This window comes from Ictidomys tridecemlineatus, chromosome 10, assembly GCF_052094955.1.
Source record: "Ictidomys tridecemlineatus isolate mIctTri1 chromosome 10, mIctTri1.hap1, whole genome shotgun sequence".
NCBI classification, from domain to species: Eukaryota; Metazoa; Chordata; class Mammalia; order Rodentia; family Sciuridae; genus Ictidomys; species Ictidomys tridecemlineatus.
Window position 1 is genome coordinate 16238425 of NC_135486.1, and position 25869 is coordinate 16264293.

Here is a 25869-nt window from a genome sequence, read left to right on the forward strand (position 1 = left end):
TGTAAAGAACTATATAATGTCATATAAATATCATAGAACTATAAAAAGACACCTTAGATTTTACGGGACAGTAAGAGAAAGTTTCTTACCAAGATGCTGTTTCAAATGGACATTTAGGGGACGGGGACACATTTTCTAGTGTTCTCAAAGGGGAAAAGGGCCATGGGGATAGGGACAGAGATCGATAAGACATTTCCAGAAAGAGGGAAGATATGTGCAAATGCAAAAGAGCATGCAAAAACATGCAGTCGTTAGAGAAGGACGGTAGCTAAGTAGCAATTCTGCCAATAAAAATGTTTGGGATGTTCCTCTCCAGGCAAATATGTTCTAGAGTTTTTTTTTTCCTTGGAGTCAAATCTTTTCAGCCATCTGAGTTCTATAGGTCAAGTATAGAACATATTCACCACAACCAATTTGAGCAGGGAATAATCTTAGGAAAAGTGACACTGCCTGACTTAAACTGGGAGCAGTTCAAAGGATGAAATCTTATTTACTTTTGTAATTTTAATTATTTGTTTTAATGTGGTGCTGAGGGTAAAACCCAGTGCCTCACACATGCCAGGTAAGTGCTCTTACTACTACAACTCCAGTCCTGAGACCTTATTAATTTTGAAAAAATCTTTCCCCCCATTTTCTCTACCTTTTTACCAGGTAGATACAAATATAGGAGTAGCCCTGAAAATGTCTTTCTATAGCACTGTAAGCTACAAGCATGACAATGTACTAGAACTTCAAAATGCTGATTTATCCTCCTTGAGAAATATTAAGGAAAAGAAGAAGTTGATTCTTAATTGTAAATTGCCTCAATTTGGATCTAAAGGTAACAAAAGTTTGGCTTTTGTTTGTGGGCACTGGGATTGGAATTATTAAGTATTTTATAAATTGAAATTTCAGAAAGATGAGACACACGAGAGACAATATTAAAACATTTTGTTCAACAACAGAATGCAGACGACTTTTAGAAGTGCCACTGATTTGACCCAAGGAAGCAATATTTTCACTTGATAAATCACTAATGTTTTATCATCTGAAGAAGAATGGGTAATAAAGATATCTGAAGATTGTGGCAAGCAGGCAGGACTATTTCACGTATGAGTACACTAATGACTAGAATTTACCAGAATAAGAAGATGGAAGCGGGAACAGGGGCTTGTTTGGGGGCTTCTGTTTTCTGTATTATATATGCAAAGGACTGCTCAATCAGTATGGTGTGACTTTATAAAGAAAAATACATATAAGTGGAATGAGGTTGTTAGAACAATTTAGAGGATATTTTACTGTTTGAATTTTAAGGCTGTTACTATCTGATGTATTTATGTAATCTTAACTACTACCCATAATGATCCCAAATGGCCATACACATCTGTTTCTTCAGAATATAGCTGAGGAACTACTACTTCACAGTCGCCTGGGATGCAAGCAACTGTGAAGTAGTAGGATCTGACTCTCGTCTGCAGAGAGTCTGATTCAATACCTTGGTGTAGGATTAAGGAGGCTACACTTTTAACAAGTACATCAGCTGACTCTAATACAGGGGAGAAACATGTCTATGTAATAATTCAGGACAAATTAATGATAACACTACAGACCTTAACTTCTTAGAACATTATCCTAAATGAATAAAGTAGTTAATTTCATTAAATTATTATCATGGATTTTTGTCACAAATATTAATAATTAAAACTTGTTGCTGATTTGGTTTGATAGAGCTGTATAGTTCTCAAAAGAGATGTTATACAACAGGATTTCTAAGACTTTTTATCTAAGGATCATGATGTAATAGAATCACAATAAATTTAAAGACCATTAATATATTTTTTAAAAATCACTGAAATAATGTCCTTTCACTGTAAAATCCCTAAGAGTACTGTTTAACAAACTTCTTTTTCCCTCATAGAATTAGTCCTTTTTTAAATCCTTTCTCTAGTATGGGAAGTACATTCTTTAATCTTGTAGTCCTAACCCCATGTGTGCCCCCTCCATTGTCAGCTTTTAAAACAAATCAATATTTTAAAATTTTACTTGTATTTAAACAAAAAAATGATTCAAAGTTATAAATACCTAAACAATAATGCTGTTAGTATTGGGATTGAACTCAACACTGAGCAACATCCCCAGCCTTTTTTGTATTTTATTTAGAGACAGGGTCTCACTGACTCGCTTAGGACCTTGCTAAGTTGCTGAAGTGGGTTTTTAACTCACAATCTTCCTACCTCAGCCTTCCCAGCTGCTGGAATTACAGGCATGTACTACCATACCCAGCTTACAGTGACTCTTATATGAACATGATCTAGTGAATCCATCTAATATACAGAATGTATACTTTATAGAATTTGTTATGACAGGCTTGACAAAGAATTATATTTATTATGGGATGGCTGACTAGGCATGAAAATAATTTAATTACATTAAACAAGAAATTATGATGGTATTCACTGAAACAAAATTATATATGTATATATGTGTCTGTACAACACATACACATATATAATTTAAGGCTTATTAATGCAAGATACTTACTACTATTAATAATGTAGCTTGGAATCATTTTACCTTTTAATATTGCTGCTGAAATTCCAATGACAGCACAAAATGGGGGGAAAAAGCAAAGGCATTAAAGAGTTACATAAAATAATATTTGCCTACATTTAGTGTGCCTAATTTCATGTATGTAGAAATGAAGATCTAAATTTAGAAAAAGGGCCTGGGGGAAGGGAGAAAATAAGGCACATAGGAGGATTTAAGAAGAAAACCTTGTATTCTACTTCCATCTATGTGTCCTTACATATGTATAGCCTACAGCCTACTCCATTGCTCTTCAGTAGCTGACAATGCAAAGAATCTTAAAAGATAAAGAAGACAAAACACTGAGAAGCAAACATCAGATTATTAACAAACTTTTTTTTTTTTTTTTTTTTTAAAGAATGTCCCACTTGGAAGTCACAATGAAACGAATCAGTTTCCTACACATCTACCAAATACGATAGGGGACGTAGCAACCCTATACAAACTGTACAACTCCACTCATGTAAGGGGGAAGGGAGGCACAGGGTGTCTGCAGCAAGTAAGAAAGACTGCTACCACAAGCAGGATCACAGCCCATGTCTGATGGTTCACATTCCCTCATCTCTCGCCTATCCCTGGGTGTAAACTATAAACGAATACCAGTAAGACCTTTCCTTTATATAGTAGTAATTTGAAAGCTTTTTTAAAACCTAACACACACTTTGGCCTAAAGAGGACTACATGCTTTCCTGAATTCAGGTATGTTATCTTGTTCTTCAGGCACAGCCACTCTTATAAATACCCAGGTGATAAACCTAGATCTCAGCAGTACAATACTGCTAGATTTTTATGGCCATCATCAAGACAATGGTTATATGAGTATAAGCGGCTGGTAAGACAAATTACTATCATATATTAGATAACATCATTCTATACCATCTATTCTTTTTCCTTATAAAAGACATCAAAGCAATCAGTGAAACTGAATGGAAAATACGAAAATGGCTTTCTTGATGTTGTGTATTTATCATCTGGACAGAACCATGGTAAAAATTATAAATTACATATAAAAATATAATTGTACAATCATTCTCATTCAGAAAATCGAGCAAATAAATATTTTACTACTCTTTATTTTCAAACCAAAATACATCCTGAAATCATCTAAAAATTTTACTTACTTTACCAATGAAACACATACAACTCTCACTTTCTGGTAACTCATTTTTGTTGCAAAACTAAAAAAATTAATGCTAAGCTGCACAAAAAAAAAAAAAATTATTTTTACCCTTACCTCGATCTTTTGCTTTATCAGAAAGGAGCACTTCAACCTCCTCATATTCCCGGATGGCATCTAATATGATACTTCCTTCTTTGCTGAATAAGAATAGCATGGGGATCTTGATGTCATCCGTATCCTTTCCATCACCTGCCATCTGGAACAGCGGGGCAGTATCACTGCTGCTCCCCTCATTGTCATCTAGACAAAATGAATGCAGCAAATATCAAGACATCTGCCCACTGAAAAGATTGATCATATGTTACTGCTCTTTTTTTTTTTTTAACCTGTTGAGAGATTTAATCTGCATCAAGAGCCAAAAAAACTCCAAACATTTTGGACCCATTAATTATCCTAAAGAAATAATTCAAAAAGAAGCAAAAAACTCCATGCCCAACTGGACTGCTATTTATAATTGTGCACAAACTATTATAAACAAATGATAATGAAATATTTGATGGAAAACAAAGAAAAACAGAATGACAAATGAATCACAGAATGCAAAATTCTATTATAACTGTAAAAATTTCATGTGCTTAGGGAAAAGCCTGGAAATAGAAAAATTTAATAAACCAGATTACAGTGTCAGAACTATGAATGAGTTTTTGTTGTTCTAGATTCCCTTTAATGACATCATTATAGGTCAAACATCCCTTATCTGAAAATATAAAACCCTATGAAATTACAGATTTTCAGATTAGGAATTTATAAACTGATAGTCTATGAAAACATCACAAAATCCAAAACTTAAAACTCCAAAATTTGAAATACTTCTGGTCCCAAACATTTTGGACAAGGGATATTTATTCTGTATATTGTCTTTAACTAAAAATTGATATAACTTTTATATGTAATACAAAGAATAATTATGACTATATACATTTTTTCCTCTATAAACCAGTTACACCGTACAGTTATTTCACACTGGTTCAATAACACTTAAGCAGCCCTGTTTAAATGCACTGTTATAAAGGAGGGGTCAATCATGTCCACCCCCAGTATCACGTGCCACCTTCCCTGAAGAAATTGCCTGTCCTATCTTAGAGCACTTGCTCTCATAAACCACTGCTAAGTGGAGAATACGACATATGACCCCCACTCTTAGTAGACAAAGGATGCTACCTGACTGTTTCCCTGGAGAACACAAAGAGATTGTGTCTGTTAGTGGTGAGTAGTAGTCCTGTTAAGTGATGCAGACTCAGGGTTGAGGCTGTCATTTAAAAAAAAAAAAAAAAAAACGATTGGAATTGATGAACAAAGAGGGAGCAGGCTGGTGAGAAGCTGGAGAAAGAGGCAGAATTACAAAGAAAAGCAAAGAAGAGAGTCGAGAAGGATCCAGAGATGCAGATAGAAACAGAAATAGAAAAAATGTTAGTATCATGGTTTCTAGTGGTTTTTAGTTTCTACTGCTACCTCTAGCATACTAGGGCATATTTTAGACTTTGTAGTTCTCTGTTGTAACTTCCCATCTCTGAAGCTCAAAGCCATAAGACAATATAGAAACAAATCAGAGTGGCCATGTTCCAATCTAACTTTTTACAGAAACAGGCAGTGCACTGGACTTGGCCTATAGTCTATTGTATGGTTTAGATATGAAATGACCCAGCAAAGCACATAAGTTAATGCAAGAGTTGAAATAATTAGATTATGAGGGTTGTCATCTAATCAATGGATTAATCCATTTGACAAATTAACAATTTAAATGGACTAATTGGGTGGTAATTGTAGGCTGGTGGGGCATGGCTGGAGGTATAGTTAGGTCACTTGGGGGGGGGGTGCCTTTGGAGTTTATGTGTTGTGTCCAGGGTTCCTGCCACGTTCTCCTGCTTTCTGGATACCATGAGGTGAGCAGCTTTCCTCTACTGCCTGTCCTTTCGCCATGGTGTTCTGCCTCACCTTGGGACCAAAGAGATGGGAGTCAGCTAACCATGGACTGAATCTTTAAAACCATGAGCCCATAATAAACTATTCCTCCTCTAAGGTGGTCCTGTTGGATATTTTATTCATGGTAACATTAAGCAGACTACCACAATCCACAGTTTGCCAATTGCTGATTTATTAAATAGAAGTTCTCTTAATATTTATTTAACTAATAAATCAATATTGAAGAACCCATATGGAATAAACAAAAGAAATGAAAATAAATTTTCACTGAGATAAATCCTAATTTTAAATGTCTTTTTTTCCTCCCATGGTACTAGGATCAAACCCTGGGCTTTCTACTATGCTAAACCCCCAGACCTTTAAATGTCTTTTTGCTTACCCTGAATTCAGAAATCTATCCTAACTGCGGGGTGGGAAAAGATCCAAAATGGATTTTCCCTGTGAGAAAAACTCTACAGAAGAACTCACGATTATAGTAAGATCCCAGCTCTTCTACTTCTTTTGAAATGTAAACTCCTGTTTTGTTTTGTTTTTTGTTTTTTTGTACCGGGGGTTAAACCCAGGAGTGCTTCACCACTAAGCCATATTCCCAGCCTATATTTTTTATTTTGAAACAGGATTTCACTAAGTTGCTGAGGCTGGCTTTGAACTTGAAACCCTCTTGCCTCAGCCTCCCGAGCCGCTTAGGTTATTATAGGCATGCACCACTATACCTGGCTTCTATTTGCTTTAAACAGAAAAATTATGTTTCCCTTGACAGCAGTCATAGGCTGCTTGCCGAAATATAAGTGATTTTCTGTGAAGGGCAAAAATACAAAACCTACTGGTTGAAATATATAAAGTGATTTAAAGCTGGTAATTTATAATTTCAGTAGAAAAATATATAAGTGGATAAAAATTTGCTGGTAACTAGTACTAATATTGATACCCTCTGTTATGCCTAGAAATTTTACATATGTTATCTTTAAACCTTGCAACAACCTAAAAGGTATTACTTACCATTTTTTATTGGAGCTCAAAAAATATTCTACATAACAACAAAAGGTTAAAAATAATAATAAACTGTATCTGGGCCAATGTTACATTGTGATTTTGTGGCAGAGCCTAGAACTATGTTCACATGTCTCTGGCTCCAAAGCCTGCTTCTCTGAGAAAGAACAGAAGTTGTCAGGGGCTCCCCACTGGAGCTGGCAGAGTATAATTCTTGCCTTAAGGAGTCTCATGGGTACATTTTCTTTTCCACAGTATTGAGCATTGTTACTACTCCTCCACCACCCTCACTCTTTACCCCAAATATTTTCACTGATATTAACACACAGAAACAGGTAACTAGGCTTTAAAAAAAAAAGATATTATAATAGAGAAATTATTAGATCATTGAATTATCTGTCATTTATGTTCTCAAAACAAAAATAATATGACAACTCTATAATAAAACTTTAGAAAACAAAAGGAAGAATTCTAAAGCTTCTCTCTCCCTGGTCGACACAATGGCACAGAGGCTTACTTACCAATGACAATGCCACCGATGGCTCCAGCGTTCTGGATGTTGCGAGCCTTTTCTGCAAACATGCACTGTCCTCTTTGTATCAGTGCGATTTTTCCCATCACTGCCTCAGGGTTAATAAGCTCTGAACAACCATTGTATGGTTTACTGCTTGCCACAAATCCTCGAGTCTGTCAGAAATAAAAGTAACTCAAATCTTCTATCTTCTCATATTAAAATCTAGTCATTAAACCTCGATAAAGTCTATAGCTTTAATGAAATTAGAACTCATTTCTTTTCTAATGATAACATATCTAATATAATTTAGCAAAATTTTTGTTAACATTTTGTAACAGTACTCCATTGTGCTTTGTATTTGTATTGTGCTTTTGTATTTTGTAAAACATTTTTCAGAAATTACTAAACCTGATCTGTAGGATGACTGAAGGAAACAAAGCACATATTTCCATCTTGTTATGGGGCAACTCAGGCCAAGGTTAACATAATTTGCTCAAAGATACAATAGTTTTAGCTATTTTCTATATTAAGCTCCTAAGTTATATTTTTGTTCAAATAAAGGTTCTACTAGTTGTTAAAAGGTCTGAAAATATTTTTTTAAAAAAGATATTTTTAGTTGTAGATGGACATACTATCTTTATTTTATTTATTTTTATGTGGTGCTAAGGATTGAACCCAGCACCTCATACATGCTAGGCAAGTAGCATGTATGAGGGGCTGGATTTGTAGCTCTACCACTGAGCTACAAACCCAACCCCTGAAAATCATTTTTTATATAAATTAAGGTACTAAGTCAGATCATAGAATCTGAGCAATATTTTATTTTACTTTGTAGTTTTTAAGTGCTGGGGATTAAACCTAGGGACTCACACACATGAAGAATATGTTCTACTGCTGAACTATATGCCAACTCCCCCCAAGATAGATATATATATATATATTTTTATTTTAATGGGTTCTTTTTAGTTACACATGATAGTAGAATCCATTTTGACATAATTATACAAGCATAGAATACATCTTGTTCTAATTCAGACCCAGGTATCTCTCCTTCCTCTTCCCTCTCCCCATACCCTGTTCTCTTCCCTCTATTCATCTCTAAAAAATATTTTAAATAAAATTGTATATGCACATTACATACAAGATATACTTTAATTTTATTAAATCTGGTAGACTAGTTTTTTTGATGGTACTCGGGATTGAATCTAGGGGCTCATACACGCTAATCATGTGCTCTACCACTGAGCTATAGCCCTAGCTCCTAGGTTTTTATTTATTTTATATTTTAAATATGGGAGGGGGTGCTGGAGATCAAAACCCTAAGGGTTTTTAAAAATAAATTAAAACCACTAAGTTAGAGACAAAGAAATTAGACAATACTAAATATTTTAAATTCAGTTTTGACAAGCCTATTTCAAGTGGACATACCTCCTTATGTTTAGACAGATCCAGCCCAAACTGAGCTGGTCCGGCAGTCAATACTACCCTGCCAAAAAATGGGTGAGAGACAATTTGCACAGCTCGTGGAGGCAGTTGCTGCTCTTTTTGCTGCTGACTTGACAATTCAATCATCTCCTGCATGAACCTCAATCCATCTTCGGCATCGATTGAACTAGCAGCCTATGGAACAAACAGATTTGTTTCATCCTTCCTTTCTGGAAACTTCCACCATGTCTTTGATTTCCTAAGTGTACTGCACTATAGTCTCCTGCTCATAATTTCTCCTTTTAGTTTTAGATCACTGCTAAATTGGTGGTACTTGGGATTGAACCTAGGGGCTCATACATGCAAAGTATGTGCTCCACCACTGAGCTATAGCCCTAGCCTTATGGGCCTTATTTACTTGTCCCCAAAATAAATATTACTTCCAGGTTTGCTTATTTTCCCCACTGCCTCCCCCCCGCCAAGAGATAAACCTCATATCTGACCAATATCCTCCCTCCTTAAAATCATGAACTAGTAGGCAGATTCAATTTGATTCAGAACACACAAATCAGGCACCTATTCTATCACAGCACTTCCCTAGGCACAGGGGAGACAGCCCCGTAAGTATGCTTCTAAAGGAGAAAGACATGTAAAATTAACTATGATAAAGTCTCTTAAGTGAAAAAGTGGAATAGATCATAGGCAATACCTGATTTTGCTTGTATATTTGAGAAAGATCAGAATAACATTTGAATTGAATCTTAACCAAGGAAAAGTTGGAAAACGTAGAGAAAAGATGGTGGATTCTTGACACTTTACAAGAAAAACCAAGACCTGATGAAAGTTGGAGGGTTGAGGGCAGAATTTAAGCCTATTCTCAATTTTCTAGTGTTCCTGACTTAAAAGAATGATGTTAGGGTTTACTAATATAGAGAACAAAATAATAAAAGATGAGCTGAAGTGGAAGTAGGAAGAGAGCAAAGGAGGAGGAGATGATTCAAGTTTGGACAGGTTGAGACTGACATGCAGAAATGTATAACAGGTAGATTAAGGCTGGGTTTAGGACTGTAGGTAGTAGGTTTTCACACTACATCTAAGAAGTACAAAGATCACAGCTGACCTGTAGAAACAGGGAGGCTGCTGAAGAAAAGGACAGAAAGAAAAGAATGTCACCTAGAGTCTTAGGTAGCACCTATGTTGAGGGAGTATGCCAAGAAAGGAATACAAAGGAATCTGCAAAGCAGTGAACAAAACAAACAAACAAACAAACAAAAAACCTGTGTTGCCAGAATATCCTGGACACCAGAAAGGAAAATGTTTTAAGAAGGGACCAGTCAATAATTAGAGAAAAGTTAAAGCACATTAAGGATTAAGAGCCACTTGGTGGCAATTTCATCACTGGAGCCTAAGTAAAAGTGCTAGAGGCACCACTGTCACTACTAGGGAGGGAGAGCGAATCAAAGAAAAAGAAAACATCCTCTTTAATGAAGAATAGAGATGAAATAAAACTCTGAGGGAAATGTGAGGTCATGGGACATTCGAATTTGAGATGAAGATACAACTGAATGATTCCAATTTAAAATCATTCAGTAAACTAAATTTTCTCAGAATCTATGTGCTTAATAAGATAAATAATGTAAAGGTCTCGTGTTATGAAAACTTTTAAAGTAAAAATCAATACAATTTTCCTTAAAATACATGTTACTTTCCTAGTCACAAATACATACAAATTTTGATTTCTACAATGAATAAAATACTTAGATTCAGTAATTTTTTGGAAAGTAAGATAATGTGACACACTGAAATATAAATATTAAAAGTAATTACTAACTTCTAAAGTTATGCTTGAAATTAAAGTAATAATGAAAAGATGGACCAAGAAACAGAAAATTAGATATGGGTCCTATATTTGTTTGGGAGGGTGGGGGTTTACTGGGAATTGAACTGAGGGGCACTTAACCACTAAGCCACATCCCCGGCCCATTTTATTTTTTATTTTGAGAGGTCTCACTAAATTGCCGAGGCTGGCCTCAAACTTGTACTCCTCCTGCCTCAGCCTCCAAATCACTGGGATTATAGATGTACAGCACCACTCCTGGCTCTGGGTCCTGCATTTGACTCTATTAATATAAGCAAAATATCCAATCTGATTTAATTGTTATTATACTACAAAGGGGTTAGAATTAGATTACTTTCCAAGATACTTCTAAATTCTAAAATCCTGATTCTCTAAACCATGTATTCTAAAAAAAAAAAAAAAAAAGGGCAGGTGCCATTATCTTATTAAACCTAAGGAGACCAAAAAGGGCAGAGAAGAGAGAGTATCTAATTAGTATAGCAAAGTCTTACTTGGATTGCATGTTGGACCAACTGGACTCTCCCATCTTTGAGGTGAATCAAACTCACCCCCATCTTCTTCAGTATTTCTAAATGTTCAGGGTTAGTGGCCATGAAATCTCTGGCTCTCAGAGGGGGTTTAGCTCCACTCCTGAAACTCTCCTCTCTGCTAAAAATAATTATAGGCAAGGCTTTAAAAATTATGAATTAGAATTACAGAGAAAATATAGAACAAATTAAAATGTTAGATATTCGCAAATTTGCTAATTTTAGAACTAATAAAACAGAAATAGCTAGAACATTTATTTTTCTACACATCGTTTAGGTTATTAATAAGTTGTATAACTTTCAAATACACTTTCCAGCTATAAAAGCATATATATCATCTAGATAAGGCAGTATTAGTCAACAGTACTCAAACTCTTTGAAGACAGAGTAGGTAGTGTCTGTCTCTCAAAACAGTTTTTTCTCCCAATATTTAAAACAAAACAATATTTGTATTAGTGAGTAATGCTCACTAAAAAAAATTTTTTAACTTCTTTATAATGGCCTCCCTAATGTAACTATCTGCAAGAAAATGAACACATCAAATCAAACAGAATTTAAACCAAGAATCAGTAATACCTTTAAAAATAAAAACAAAACAACAAAACCCTGGTTTTCACTACCCACCAACTACAGACACAGGATAAATATTTTATTATGCATGTATCCTCTATATAAAAATGAGCTAGAGATATTAAAAACTGTTACATTCTGCCCACTACTATTACTCAGTTCATTAAACAAAGGATTCATTGAAAATTTCCAAAATAATACATGACTGCAAATCAGTTTCACTGTCTAACTTTACTAATAATACAATGAGTGATATTTTTGGTGTAAGTGAATGCCTTGGCTGATGGAATATGCTCCTTAAGCTCTCTGTCATCTACTAAGAATTAACTGTGGTGTGCACACGTACAGATGTGCAACGACAAATCCCATCAGTGAGTGTAACTATAATGCACTGATAAAAAAACGTGTGTGGGGGGTAATAATTAATTTTGGTATTAATAAACACAAAATTATACATTACACTCTGCTGATGCCTCTTGGACAGCTCTTATCCACCACATTTTTCAAGGGTTCACGAATGCTCTGGGCATACAATGGATCATTAGGAAAGAGAATCTGAGTATTTGGACAAGTCCAATCAAAATTACTGTCATCCAGTTCTGTATATTCTGAGGTCTACAATATAAAAGAATTTTATATAAATATAAATGATTTTACTTTACATTTCATTTAAAAGAAACATTTAACAAAAACATAAGAAAATACTATATTTACTTTTTCTCTTAGCATACATGTATTTATTAAATTCTAGTCATGGATTACCTTTTACTTAGAAAATAAAACAAATACATAGAAATGTAAAAAAGAATAAGATACTTAAGTGAAAAACTCACTGTGTTCTTCTTAGAGATGCTTTGATTTGTAGTAGAGAGCCAAAGGGGCAACAGATGAGCTTCTGTGGTAAAGATGTAATCTTCTATGTCAAAAATAATGTCTTCTTTATCAGCAAATAATAGATACAGATATTTAAACATTTCAGCCAAGAAGAAAGAATCCATTCTAAAAATAAAAAGTCACAAATAAACAAACACATTAAAAACATCTAAATGTCAACTACTGAAAGACAGTCAAGGTTGATGACCTTGTCTACACTAATTTTAATGTCCAAAGATCTATAGAATCTCTCACTTCCCCAGTATCAGAATAACTGTGACTCCAAGTATATTTTAAGGAAATTTAAAAAAAGACCAGAGGAGCTGCCTCACACACAGACACACTAAATCTTGTTAATAATGAAGATAAGGTTTTTCTATAGGCCTCTAAGGAGGGGAAGTTCTCTATTTTTTCTATAAAGGATCAATAGCAGAAAGGTGACCCAGATGAATTTTACTAGTGAAACCCATATAAGAATTTTCAACTAACCAGGCGTGGTAGCTCACGCCTGTAATCTCAGCGGCTCAGGAGGCAGAGGCAGGAGGATCGTGAGTTCAAAACCAGCCTCAGCAATGGCTAGGTGCTAAGCAACTGAGACCCTGTCTCTAAATAAAATTTTAAAAATGGGGCTGTGGATGTAGCTCAGTGGTTGACTGCCCCTGAGTTCAATTCCTAATACCACCCCCCCCCAAAAAGAATCTTCAACTAATATTAACAGAATGGGATGAAGTGATATGACTTTGATAAATTTTATTATGCAGCCATTTAAGTTATAAATAAGAAGGCTTTAAGGGTAAAGGAAACCATTTATAAGAAGTCAATGAAGAAAGTACAACATGAAGTCACGTGCACTATAATTCTAACTTTATAAATATTTATACATCTGTCAAGACGAGAATGAGGAGGAAAAAAAAGGGGGTAAAGGATATGTGCCTTTACAAATGACTTAATGTTATAATGTTTTAATAACATTAAAAAAAGTTTAAATAAAATTAAGTGTCAGGAAAAGAGCATAGCTCATTGATGGAGTTATAGTAACATCAAATTTATTTCCTGGTCCAAAGCTTCCAAGGTTTTGACAGTAATAAATAATAGTTTACTAGACAGGTTGCACAGTATCAAACCTCTGGCCAAATATACAAATATCCTGGTATACAGTAGGCACTCAATAAACATTTACTAAATTGAAAAGTTTAAAGAACATTACTAAATAAGCTGGAGAGGCATCAGACTACAATAGTGGAGAACATGGGCTTTGGATACATAAAGATCATCCACCAACTAGCTCTGTGATCACTGGGATACTGTATGAGAACTGTTGCTTCAGTTTACTCTTCTGTAAAAGGAATATAATAATAAACTCACAACACTGATATAAAGACTAAATGAGATATCATTTAGCACAGTACTTAGCATATACATGAGATCAATGCTACAGCTCTCCTTTTCTTATTATAAATGATTTCTTATTTTGGAACAAAATCTCACTTGTAAAGTTTCAAAATTGTTTTGCTCATTTTGGATGTTAATCTCATAAGAATGGACAAAAAAACTTTCCCTTCAACTTGTAATACACTTATCATAATTTAACCCTGAAGGGGTTACCATCATGAACAAATGTTATTTTGAGAATTGTAGACTAGTAAGCAAGACATTTGGCAAATTTGAGAACAAATTATAAAACATGATTTGTAAATATTTAAAAGAATAAGATCACTAAAATTTAATGAATTGGGTAAAATCAGCAAGTTGAATATAATATCCTATGATCTAATTTGTATTTAAAAGCCATAAACAAGCCAGGCGAGGTGCCACACACCTGTAATCCCAGTGGCTCAGGAGACTGAGACGGGAGGATCGCAAGTTCAAAGCCAGTCTTAGCAAAAGCAAGGGGCTAAACAACTCAGTAAGACCCTGTCTCTAAATAAAATACAAAATAGGGCTGGAGATGTAGCTCAGTGGTCAAGTGCCCCTGAGTTCAATCTCTGGTACCAAAAAAAGAGAAGAAACCATACATAGACAGATGCACAAATGCAAACACATAGGCATTAAAAATATATGGAAGGCTATCAAATTGCTAACAAATGCTAGCTTAGGCAGGAAGAAGAAAGTGTCTTTAAAAGGATTTTCATATTACTCTTTTTTTTTCCCCTTTAAATTCTTTTTGGTAATCATGGATTAGGAAAATAGGGTATTTTGAAAAACCAAGCGTGCACGTGTGTCTGCACGCATGCGTACATTCAGGCCTTGGAGCATGTGGATGCTAGTAAGCTAAAGGATCCTGCCAGCTGAATAAACAACCAAATGCAAAAAGCCTGTCCCTGAAAGCTCTCCAGTGCCATAGCATGAGGCACCAGTCATGATCCCACCCAAAATTCTTTCCAATAATTTGTTTGAGAAAAATTTAAGGTATGCTTATGCAAAATGCAGATCACTGAAACTAAGTTTAGCTTAGAGACTGAAACTGACTGAGATGACAGTCAACATCGTTTTGGTCTAGAAACAGAATAAAAAAACAGCCAAGGAAATTTTGCTGGGATGGATATAAAGTTCTAAGTTTACACTAAAAAAGAAATTGGTTGCTCAAGAGCAGGGTGGAGAACATCCATTTGTCAGGAGGCTTTGGTTAAGCATCTGAGACCAGCTGGGGTCAGTCACAAGCTCACTGTGAGTAGAATACAATAAAGCTGTTAAAAGTCTAATGCAGGCGTAATAACAAGTATAATAAAGATCAGCAGTTGTCAACCAATTTTGGGGTGAAATGTATCTGAGAGGCAAAATGTCCCATGAGGAAGAGTAAGTTGGTGAAGGAGTGACCCTCACTAGATAGAAGTGTGAACCTGTCAGCCTCTGAGAAAATTAGCAATCCTTTGTCTGAATTCAGATGTTTATAGTGCTGCTGTGCTGGGCTATCTTGAGTTTCGGTAATTCTAGACAATTTTTGTGATGCTGGGGACTGAACCTAGAACCTTGTAACTACTAGGCAAACACTCTACCACTGAGCTACATCCCCAGTCCATGGACATGATATTTTGAGAGATATTCTACATACTGGAATAAAATCAGAACAGAGCAAAGGCAGTTGTAAGAGGTCCAGAAACTATCAGAAAGGAATATTTGGTGGGAAAAAAAAAGACGTGAAATTTTGGAAAATGGAACCCCCCCAAACTAGTAAATCATATTTTCCTCTGTAATATCTCCATCTGTCTCTCTTTTGCTACTATAGCATATATCTGTGGTTCCAATTGTTTCTTTCCATATATGCTTTATTCACCAACTATAAATTATGGGAGGGCAGAGACTGGTTCTAATTTATCCTTTCATCCTCATACCTAAGTGCAGTGCCTGGCCGACAGTAGGTGGTTAATTATTGTTCTTTGAATATAGTATAGTTGTCAAAATCCAATGTGCACTGACTAGAATTCTGATTTTTAGCTAACTGTGTAACCTTGAGCAAGTTCTCTAATTTTTCTTTGCCTTGGTTTCTTTATCTTTAACATGAAGATCATAACACAAGTATGCTTCAGGGGACGGTTGTAAGATCAGAGTTAAATACAGAAAATGCTCAGAAGACTGCCCGGAGTTCAGGTGACTGTCAACAAATGTTCCAGCTATCCACGGTATCTGCTTTCATTTCTTGCTGTTATCTGTATGCCTGCTTCCAGAAACCTACCCATTTCTTACCAGCTGTGGTCAGGTAAAGGGGTTACCAACAATCTGAGTGAAGGACTGAGGGACAGTCCTGTGAGTAGATGATGACTGCTCTGTTTCTCGTGTCTTTATTCCCTGAAACTTCTTTTGTCTTCTAACTCTTGATCATCCTTCAGGACTCAGGATCCTGCAGGAACTTCTCAGTGACTATCACATCCCAACTGGCCTTCACGTCCCTTTCATGTATTTCACAGCACTTATGCAATGTTTTAACAGTCTGTTTATCTAAAAAATAAAAGTCTGTATATCTGTCTGTCCTCAGTGACAGAATGGACGTTTCTTCATAGCTTTAATCCTTAAAAACTGCCATAATGCTAACACAAGAGAGGCCTCAGTAAATATTTATGGAATGGACATTTGCTAATAAGCAAACCAGTTCAATTAGCTGGATAACTGATCTTGGAATAATTGGAATGTTGGTGAATAGCAAATTGACCAGAGTGTGCTTTTTATAGCTTGAATACTTCATGCCATCCATACCCATCTAGTATCCAGTGAAACAGCAACTACCACTGAGGGTCTTACCCACCCCTCCAAATCAGGAACAGAGTAAGAGTACACACATTAACCATGATGTATTTTTGTGGAATGTTAGACCGAATACTATTAATCATCCAGATCTTTCATCATTATTTTGATAGTTTCTAACATCACACACAACATAAAAACTGTTAACAAAGGGGGAAAAACATTTCGAACACTCCTAATACCAAGGTTTTGATATTCAACAATTATTCATTCATCCATTTAAAACTTATTTGAGCACTTATTATATGCTATGGTAAAAATACAAACCTTTTGAAAAATTTTAAATGTGTCTATTCAAAAGAGCTTTAAAAATAAACACAATTGCACCCTCCACTATACTTTATCAAAACATTAAACTTAGCTGAATCCTAGCAGGTATTTGTATTTTGTGCTGTTTCAGTTACCCTAACAAAAGGGGGAGTTAGCAGTTGTTTTACCTGTCCTCATGACTTCCAGTACGAACATCCTTCATGGCAGCAAACCCGCAAGGCACTCTAGCATACTTATTTAGATTTTCAATAAGTGTTTTCCCTACTTCAAGGTAGTAAGGATCTCCTGTAGCCTATTAAAAAGGAGAATATATATATATATATATATACACACACACACATATATATAGCTTATATATTACCCATTCATTTATCAAATATTTATTGAGTACCTCCTGGTGCCAGGCACTGTATCAGGCACTGTGATGCATGTTACACAGAACCTAGATCTGAAAATAAACCATGGATCCGCCTCACAGAATTTCTTAATCAATTGAAAATATGCTCAATTGCAAACTTTAGCATTTAGATTAAATTTCTAATGCCCCAAAAGGTTTCCAGAGACACATGCTTTAGAAAGCAGATCTAGAAAACCCAAATTCTCTTGAAAGAATTGTTTGGCTAAATATGTTGAAAAGGCATAAAATGTACACATAAAATCTTATATCTTTCAATAACTTTATGGGCTAGAAGAGTATAAATGGTGATATATCCAACCATTATAACATTAAATGTCAATTTCTATTATAAAAGAGTGAGAGATCCAACAGGGAATGGGGCTAAAAACCAAAGAAAGGTAAAATATCTTACTTTATATAAGAAATAGGTACTTTCTGCAAATTCTGGCCTTAAAGGATGTTGAGCCCAATGTACCCTGAAATCTGTAGTAAATGCCTGAAAGAAAACAAAAAATGTGATTAAAGGAATGAGCAGGCATTTCTAGAATATAAAGTGGCATATATTACCAGATAAAAGTAATTAAAATATCAATCATATATTTTCATTTATAAAACATAATTTTTCACTGCTAAAATCACAATTAATTTTTACCAAGGCTACCCTTTTTATTAATTAAATGGATTACTCTGCAAATAGCCATTTGAGCTCTTAGGAAATCAAGAAAACTCAGTAAAAAAGTCATGAAATTCAGTAACTCTTAATACATGAATCCTGATGGTTTATATAATTGCGTTTTCTTTTTTTCCTTTTCCCACCATTTCCTCTTTTATTTTTGGTCCTGGGGATTGAACTCAGGGGTATTCAACCACGGAGCCACATCCCCAGCCCTATTTATTTTTTTTAAAATTTTTTTGTTGTAGTTGGACACAATACTTTTTTACTTATTTTTATGTGGTGTTGAGGATCGAACCCAGGGCCCTGCACGTGCTAGGCAAGCATGCTACCACTCAGCCCCAGCCCCAGCCCCAGCCCCCAGCCATATTTTGTATTTTATTTAGAGACAGGATCTCACTGAGTTGCTTAGTGCTTTGCTTTGAACTCATGACCCTCCTGCTTCAGCCTCCTGAGCCGCTGGGATTACAAGTGTGCAACACTGCGCCCAGTTTGACCATTCCCTCTTAATTATCACTTACCTAGTCCTCATAATTCCTTTTAAATTTCTTTAACTGACAAAAACCATATGTGGTACACAATATGATGTTTTGATATATGTGTATACATTGTGGAATGGTTAAATCAAGCATTTCCTAAACATTTTTTTTGTGTGATGAGAAACATTTAAAATCTACTTTCATAGCTATTTTCAAGTATATATATTTCTATCTTAACATTATTTTAGTATATATTTTCTTTTCTAACAACCTCAAATCATTTGTGGAAGGGGACAAAGGAATTGATTAAAAATAAATCTTACTCTATTTGAAATTTAAATCTCTCAATAAGAGAGCCACCTGTTTAAAAAAGAGGAAACCAAAATCTTTACAGGAATCAAACAAAAATTTATGTGATAGATGTATCTGTTGAAACCTCATTTTATTCTTCCTGAATATGAACTTTCTCCATTGCCATGTCCTACTTACCTAAAGGCTAATAAAACAATACTCTGTAAAACAAATGTATCAGGGAGCATTCTGAGTTAGTGGAATGCTTAGAACTCTCACAGAGAGTAAATAATCAAGGCCATCACATTTGGAAATTTGTAAAGGTACATTTCTGGAAAGCCAAAAGGCATGCTATTAAAATCTTGTTATATAGATCTAGTAAGAATACTTATTATTAATATAATGTTAAAATTTAAAAAAAAGAGTAATTCATAGCCAGTATGAACAAGGCCAGATATTCTCCAAATTTCCAGGAAGCATGTGTGACCAGCAAAAGTACATTTAATGTAAGCAGGCATCAAACAAATCTTAGAAAATAAAAGATGACAAGATCTCCCTAGCAGGTAGGTACACATGGAAAGTTAAAATGAGAGACTATTAGGGTGCTGAGGATACAACTTAGTGGTAGACAGCCTAGCATGTGTGAGGCCCTGGATTCAATCGCTAACACCATAGGAAAAAAAATTGACAATATTGCAATGGCATGGGTTATAAAGGTTGACAAACGCTATGTTGGAATTTCTTTTTTTTTTTTTTTTTTTTTTTTACAAAAAATTAATATAATAACGGCATTATCCAAAAATTAAGCTGCTCACTTTGATACATGAAGAAAAGCAAAAACAGGGGCTGGGGTTGTGGCTCAGTGGTAGATGCTCGCCTAGCATACACAAGGCACTAGGTTCGATCTGCAGCACCACATAAATGTAAAATAAAGATACTGTGTCAACCTAAAACTAAAAAATAAATATTAAAAAAAAGAAAACATAGAATGTTACATAAACAACAACAAAAAACCTATTTAACCAGGGGAAAATTAATTAAAAAGAGCAAACATGTTGCAAACATGTTATGAAGATGTCATTTTTTTGAAATTAGCAATTTACAGTATATATGTAAATGAGAATTCTAAAGATTACTTCCTTACCTCTGGTAGAAAATTGTGTTTTTTAATAACTTGATATAGCATTTCATGAGTTTCAATAGCAGGTCTAATATCCCCCTTTAAAACCTAGAAGTCAAAAACCACAAAATGACCCAATAAAATATGAGTTAATTTTATATATAGTCATTTTACAAATAGATATGAGTATATTAAGACAACTTTGGAAAGGGACTACATTTTGTCATTCAATTTTAGAGATTATAAATGTACTTAATTAAAATCATTTTATTTTAACATCAACAAAATGTATTAGGAGAAGAAAAGTGAGGAATGCTGGAATGAATCTGACCTTTCTTCTGCACATACATGACTATACCACAGTGAATTTTTATCTTTATGCATATCTATAATGCAATAATTTAAAAAACTATAAATAAGTAGAAGAAAGATCAAGGGAGTAAAGGAAACAGGGGGAAGTAATGGGGACTGAATTGGAACAAATTATATTCCATGCTTATATAATGTCAAAATGAACCCTAACACTACGTATAACTATAATGAATTTAAGAAGAAAATGTCCTCTCCATACCTGTAAGCCTGGAAAAAAGGCAAGCAAAGCATCCATCCAAGTCCGAGCATTCAGCATTGGTTTGTGGATATGCACATCAAGTAGAAGAGGGGGCTGGCTGATGTACCTCATTATGGCATCATAGTGCTAAGAGATTATAATAATGTGTTCATTAAAGTAGACTGAAAAACACGTGCTACTCTAAATATACTAAATAGTGCAGTCAAGAAATTAAGCCTGAATTTATGTTCATAAATAAATTCACATCTTTTAACTGGGGAAATACTTGAATTATTTTAGATGGAATTTTTTTCTGAAACATATATTCTCCCTTATGTCCTTTAAGTCAGATGCAGAATACTAAGGACTGTATTTAATATGAGATTTTTAGAGGAATAAATCCAAACATCCCTACCTCCTTTTGGGATCAGCCTGTGGTTAGCATGCCTTTGCGGCCCAATGATGCTCTTTGCTCTCCTTGGAATACAGTCACAGGCTTCTATGTTACAGACTTAGTTTTCTCCTGTGTCTAGGAAGTTTGGTGCATTCTCAGCTAACTGGTGCTCATGACTACTGAAGTTAACATAACATCACTGTTCCTACTCTTATGGTCTCCTTTCTTTGCTTTTTACGCTCTTAGCAACTCTTTTTCTCTTTCTTTTGTCTTCTCCTTGGTATGTCTCAGCTTTCTAAAGAGGACAAGCTGTGTTTATGAGCCAACAAAAGGTTATCTGTCCAAATTCACCTCAAGAAAAATCTTACTGTAATCTAACAAAGAATATATGTGATAGTATTTTTAAAGCATTCAATTGATAATTTAGTAGGGCATATAATAGGTTGTTTGGTTATTGTTGTTACTTTGCTAGCTTGTCTACTCTTTGCTAATCACTATTACTCAGTACCTGCCACATGTTAAGGCACTCTTCTAATCACTTTATGTATATGTATGTTTATTTAATCCTCCCAATAGCCATATAAATAGTATTAATACTTGCATTTCATAAATGAGAAATAAAGGCCAACAGGGTTATTAAACTTGCCCAAAGTCACAAAACTAACAGGTGGTACAATCAAGATTTAAAGCAGGATGACTCTCATACTTTTACCCTCTTACTGTCTCACATATGTAATGTGGGTGAACTGATGGGGTGGATAAAAAAAAGAAAGAAAGAAAGAAAAAAGGTAAAAATTATGCTTAAAAGAACATAATGATATAGCCTATGAGTTTGCCATATTAATTTCAGTTTGCTTCACTTACAAAGGCAATGCAATTGAGCTCAACAATCACCCCACTCCCCCAAAATTATGACTGTGGTGCTGATTCAGTCCTGACCCTTATAAACCTGCTTCTGAAATGCACTGTCATTAGTTTCTCCAAATTCTGCTCTATTTGGTATCATCAAGGACTAAGCCAAACTTTCAAGATTCAAAAAAAATTGGATTCCAAAGGAAAAAGCTAACTGTAACTTATTCCAATAACTGTCTTCCTTGCACAAAAGATTAGGTAAAACTCAAATCTACATATTTTATTACTTATTGGCAAATCTAGAAAATTTCTGATAAAAGATTAAAAAACAAAACTATTATATAATTTTTTGAAATGTATGTAGCTTTTACACTGTCTCTGTCTAATATCATCAGGGAATTCTGACAAAAAACTACCAAACATTTAAAAACAAATTATTTTTTAGACTGCAACTCAGGCAATTGAGTTTCTATCAAAATCTTAACTCAAGTGAAATTGGCTATAAAATTAATACAAAATTTGATCAACTTACTGTATTAAATCTTTCCAGAAAACTGTCATCTCCAAGCAAGACATAGGCTTTCAAGAGATACTCATAATATGAATCAATCCCTGCTCCAACTCCACTATCTATAGAAAATACATATAAATGATCTTTCATTAAACAAGTCTTAAAAATTCTTTATAGAGTACAAATGAGGGTACGAGTATATCAATAATGAAAAATTAGTCTAAACATGAAATTGTTTAAAGTAAAAATTATACATTTACAGAAATATTAACCCTACTATATAAATAATAGTTCCCTTGTTGATAATAGTTGTTTTTTTCTTTTAAAATCACTTTGTAAAATTGTTTACAAAGGGCTTATTTAAGAGCAAGATATATTAGAAAAGACATATGGAAGATGGAATAGAAACAACAGTGATTTAGATAACAGGAATTACAAAGAAATAAAGGTGAAAGGGATAAAATACCTAAAAAACTATCAATTTTTAGCAAATTAAAGATTTTAAAAGAAAGGGCCCATATAATATATAAAGGAGAGATACAGAGGAAAACCTACACCTAAAATTATAGTAATTCTTTTCAAAATTTCTCCTTGTCTTTGATATTCATACTCCTTCAGAAAGAAAGAGAAGACCACATATAAAGGCACTGAAATAAAAATGATATCACTTTGTGTGTATGTGTGTGTGCGTGTGGTACTAGGGATGGAACCCAGGGCCTTGCACACACTAGGCAAGTGCACTACCACTAAGCTGCATCCCCAGCACTTGCTGTCATATTTTAAAAACTGGCTTAAGAAGACAATGAGTGCTCACTTCAGCAGCACCTATACTAAAATTGGATCATGAAGCGTTTCATGTATTTAATTAACAATATTTCAATTTTCCCAATTCTTTGTGTATATAGTATTAAACAAAGTGCTTCTAAATGAAAGAATAATAAACATTTCAATCCCAGTTTAAAAAGAAAAAGACAAAAGAGCTGTATTTTCAAAACTTCACTCAAACATGAAAGCACAATAAAGATATTGTTAGGCATAATCCCTCAGCAGTTATTAAACACAAGAGTTTGGGCTGAAATGCAATTATCCCTTGGTATGTGCAGGAGACTGGTTTCAGGACTCCTGGTAGATACCAAATCCAAGGATGCCAAAGTACCTTACATAAATCGGTGTAGTATTTACATACAATTTATGCCCATCCTCCCATTTACTCTAAATTGTCTTTAGATTACTTATAATACCTAATGTGATATAAATATTGAGAAAATGGTTATTATACCATATTGTTTAGAGAATGATGACAAGAAAAATAAGATTTTACATATTTGGTACAGATACAATTTTTTTCCAGATATTTTCAATTCACAATTAGTTGAATCTGCGAAGGCAGAACGCACAGATACGGAAAACTGACTCTACTTTTTGTTTTTTGGGGGGTATGGGGATTGAACTCGGGATCACTCACCACTGAGCGACATCCCCAGTCCTATTTTATATTTTATTTAGAGATAGAATCTCACTGAATTGCTTAGGGTCTTGCTTTTGCTGAGGCTGGCTTTGCACTCCTGATATTCCTGCCTCAGCTTCGGATTACAGGCCTGCGCCAACATGCCCAGCCTGACTCTACTTAAATAAGAAGAGAGATAAACCCAGATGTTGATAGGAAGAGAGAAAGAGAGAACTCCAAGACTAAAAGAAAAAAAGAAATAAAGGGATGGGAGAACATACTAAAGTTTATGTTTTCAGGAGGCAAATGCAGGCATCAATGAAAAGCAAAAGGATTCAAATGAAAAATAGAAAAGAGACATACTGAAATAATATTAACATAGTATAAAGAATGTTGAAATATGTTAAAATATCAAATATGTAAATGGACTAAAATTAACAATTACGAGACAAAGACAAAACAGATTTAAAGATATATATTTTTACCAAAGACACACTTATAGCATAAATACCTGCAAAGACTGAACATAAAAGAATGGAAAAAGACTTATTAGGCAAATGCTATGCAAGATAAAGCTGATGTAGTTACTACCAGACAAAATATACTTTCAGACAGAGTATTATTAGAAATGGACAGGGTCACTACATAATGTTAAAAGGTTTAACTAAGAAGAGAAAGCAATTTAAAATGAATGCACTCAACAGAATATGTAAAGCAAAATCCAAAACTATAAAAAGAGCATTGTTGGAAATTTACCTAATTTTCTTAATGATTAATAGATCAAGCAAACAGAAAATCACTAGGATGTACACAATATTATTAGTAACTGAGCAAACTAACATACATAGGGTTCTAATCTGACAACTGGAAAAATTACAATTTCTCTTAAGCTTATGTGGAACATTTATAAAAACTGACTATGTTCTAGGCCAAAAAGAATACTTCAACAAGTTTCAAAGGATAGGTGTCACATAGACCATAAACATCATACATGTAGCATACAGACCACTGAACTGTAACTATTATAAAATTTTTAAAAATATCTCCCTATATTTGTAAAGTGGAAAACACTTCTAAAAATTCTAAGAAAGTAGAAATCTGTGAGAAGCAGTTTTACCTCTCATTACAAACACAAATCAACTCCAGATGGCTTAAGAATTTCAATGTCAATAATAAAACTTAAAAACTTCTAATATTTAAATATCTTATGAACCTCTGATTAGTAAAAGAGAGTCCTAAACAGGACAAAAAAGTATTGATCATAAAATCACAGACTGATAAGTACAACTATATTAAAAATTTAAAAGAACTTAAAGTCAAAGTTGTGAATCATAAACTGGAAGAAGATATATGTGATACACACAACTGACAAAGAATTAGTATTAAGAATATATAAAAAACCTTTACAAATAATTCTTTTACAAAAGCACACACAAACCCAAAAGAAATGGAAAAAATACAAGACCATACAATTTAAAAAATAAGGAAACATACATGACCAATAAATATGAAGTATTCAGCATCATTAGTGATCAAGAAAATGTAAACTAAACCATAACAGGATGTTATTTAGAAACTCATTTGTATGACAAATACTTTAAAATCTAACAATATACAATATACAATGTTGGAGGGCATGTCAATTCACAGGTAATCTTATAGTATAAAGTGATGAAATAACTGTGAAAAACAATTGGACATTATCTCCTGAAGCTGAATATTAACTTATCTTCTGACTTAAAAAATTCCACTCCTAGGTACATGGCCAAGAGAAACTCTTAAGACATGTACAACTGGAGTAAACAACAAAAATATTCACAACACTATTGCTCACAATAGCAAAATTCTATAAGCAAATGCCCATGATGGATTTAGTAATTCAATAAATTATCAAACAGCAATTAAAAAATTATGACTCCATGCAACAATATGCATGAATCTGAGTAATGTAATATTAAGTGAAAAAAGTCTCATAGGGGCATCAAATATGATATCCTTTAATAAAATTTAAAATAAAACAAACTACACATTTTTAAGAATACATGTAGATTTAATAAAATTTAATTAAAAGGAAATTAAGAGAACAATCAACATAAAGATGATGACTACTTCAGGTGGAAGGAGGCAAAGGTGTGGAGTTACAAAGGTGGGGAGAATCAAGGACCATGTTCAATAGTATATTATCAAGTAAGTTGCTGTTGTAATGGTTCATTAGTGGGTA

General features: G+C 34.1%; 1 protein-coding gene across 10 annotated transcripts in view; it reads right to left on the reverse strand.

Annotated features, from left to right (window-relative positions):
- Edem3 (ER degradation enhancing alpha-mannosidase like protein 3) overlaps positions 1-25869 on the reverse strand; it is a 71982-nt gene that overhangs the window by 13505 nt on the left and 32608 nt on the right. For 2 of the 10 annotated variants that reach the window (XM_021722557.3, XM_040276767.2), the window contains 12 exons: positions 22223-22320; positions 20466-20591; positions 19919-20002; positions 17744-17827; positions 17102-17226; positions 12386-12551; positions 12013-12167; positions 10947-11103; positions 8601-8792; positions 7180-7345; positions 3800-3985; positions 2521-2568 (listed from right to left, as the gene is read on the reverse strand). In XM_021722557.3, coding sequence (XP_021578232.1) covers positions 2521-2568; positions 3800-3985; positions 7180-7345; positions 8601-8792; positions 10947-11103; positions 12013-12167; positions 12386-12551; positions 17102-17226; positions 17744-17827; positions 19919-20002; positions 20466-20591; positions 22223-22320 — 1587 coding nt within the window. The remainder of the gene's footprint in view (positions 1-2520; positions 2569-3799; positions 3986-7179; positions 7346-8600; positions 8793-10946; positions 11104-12012; positions 12168-12385; positions 12552-17101; positions 17227-17743; positions 17828-19918; positions 20003-20465; positions 20592-22222; positions 22321-25869) is intronic. The other 8 variants (XM_040276763.2, XM_040276764.2, XM_040276765.2 and 5 more) reach the window with 8 other exon arrangements.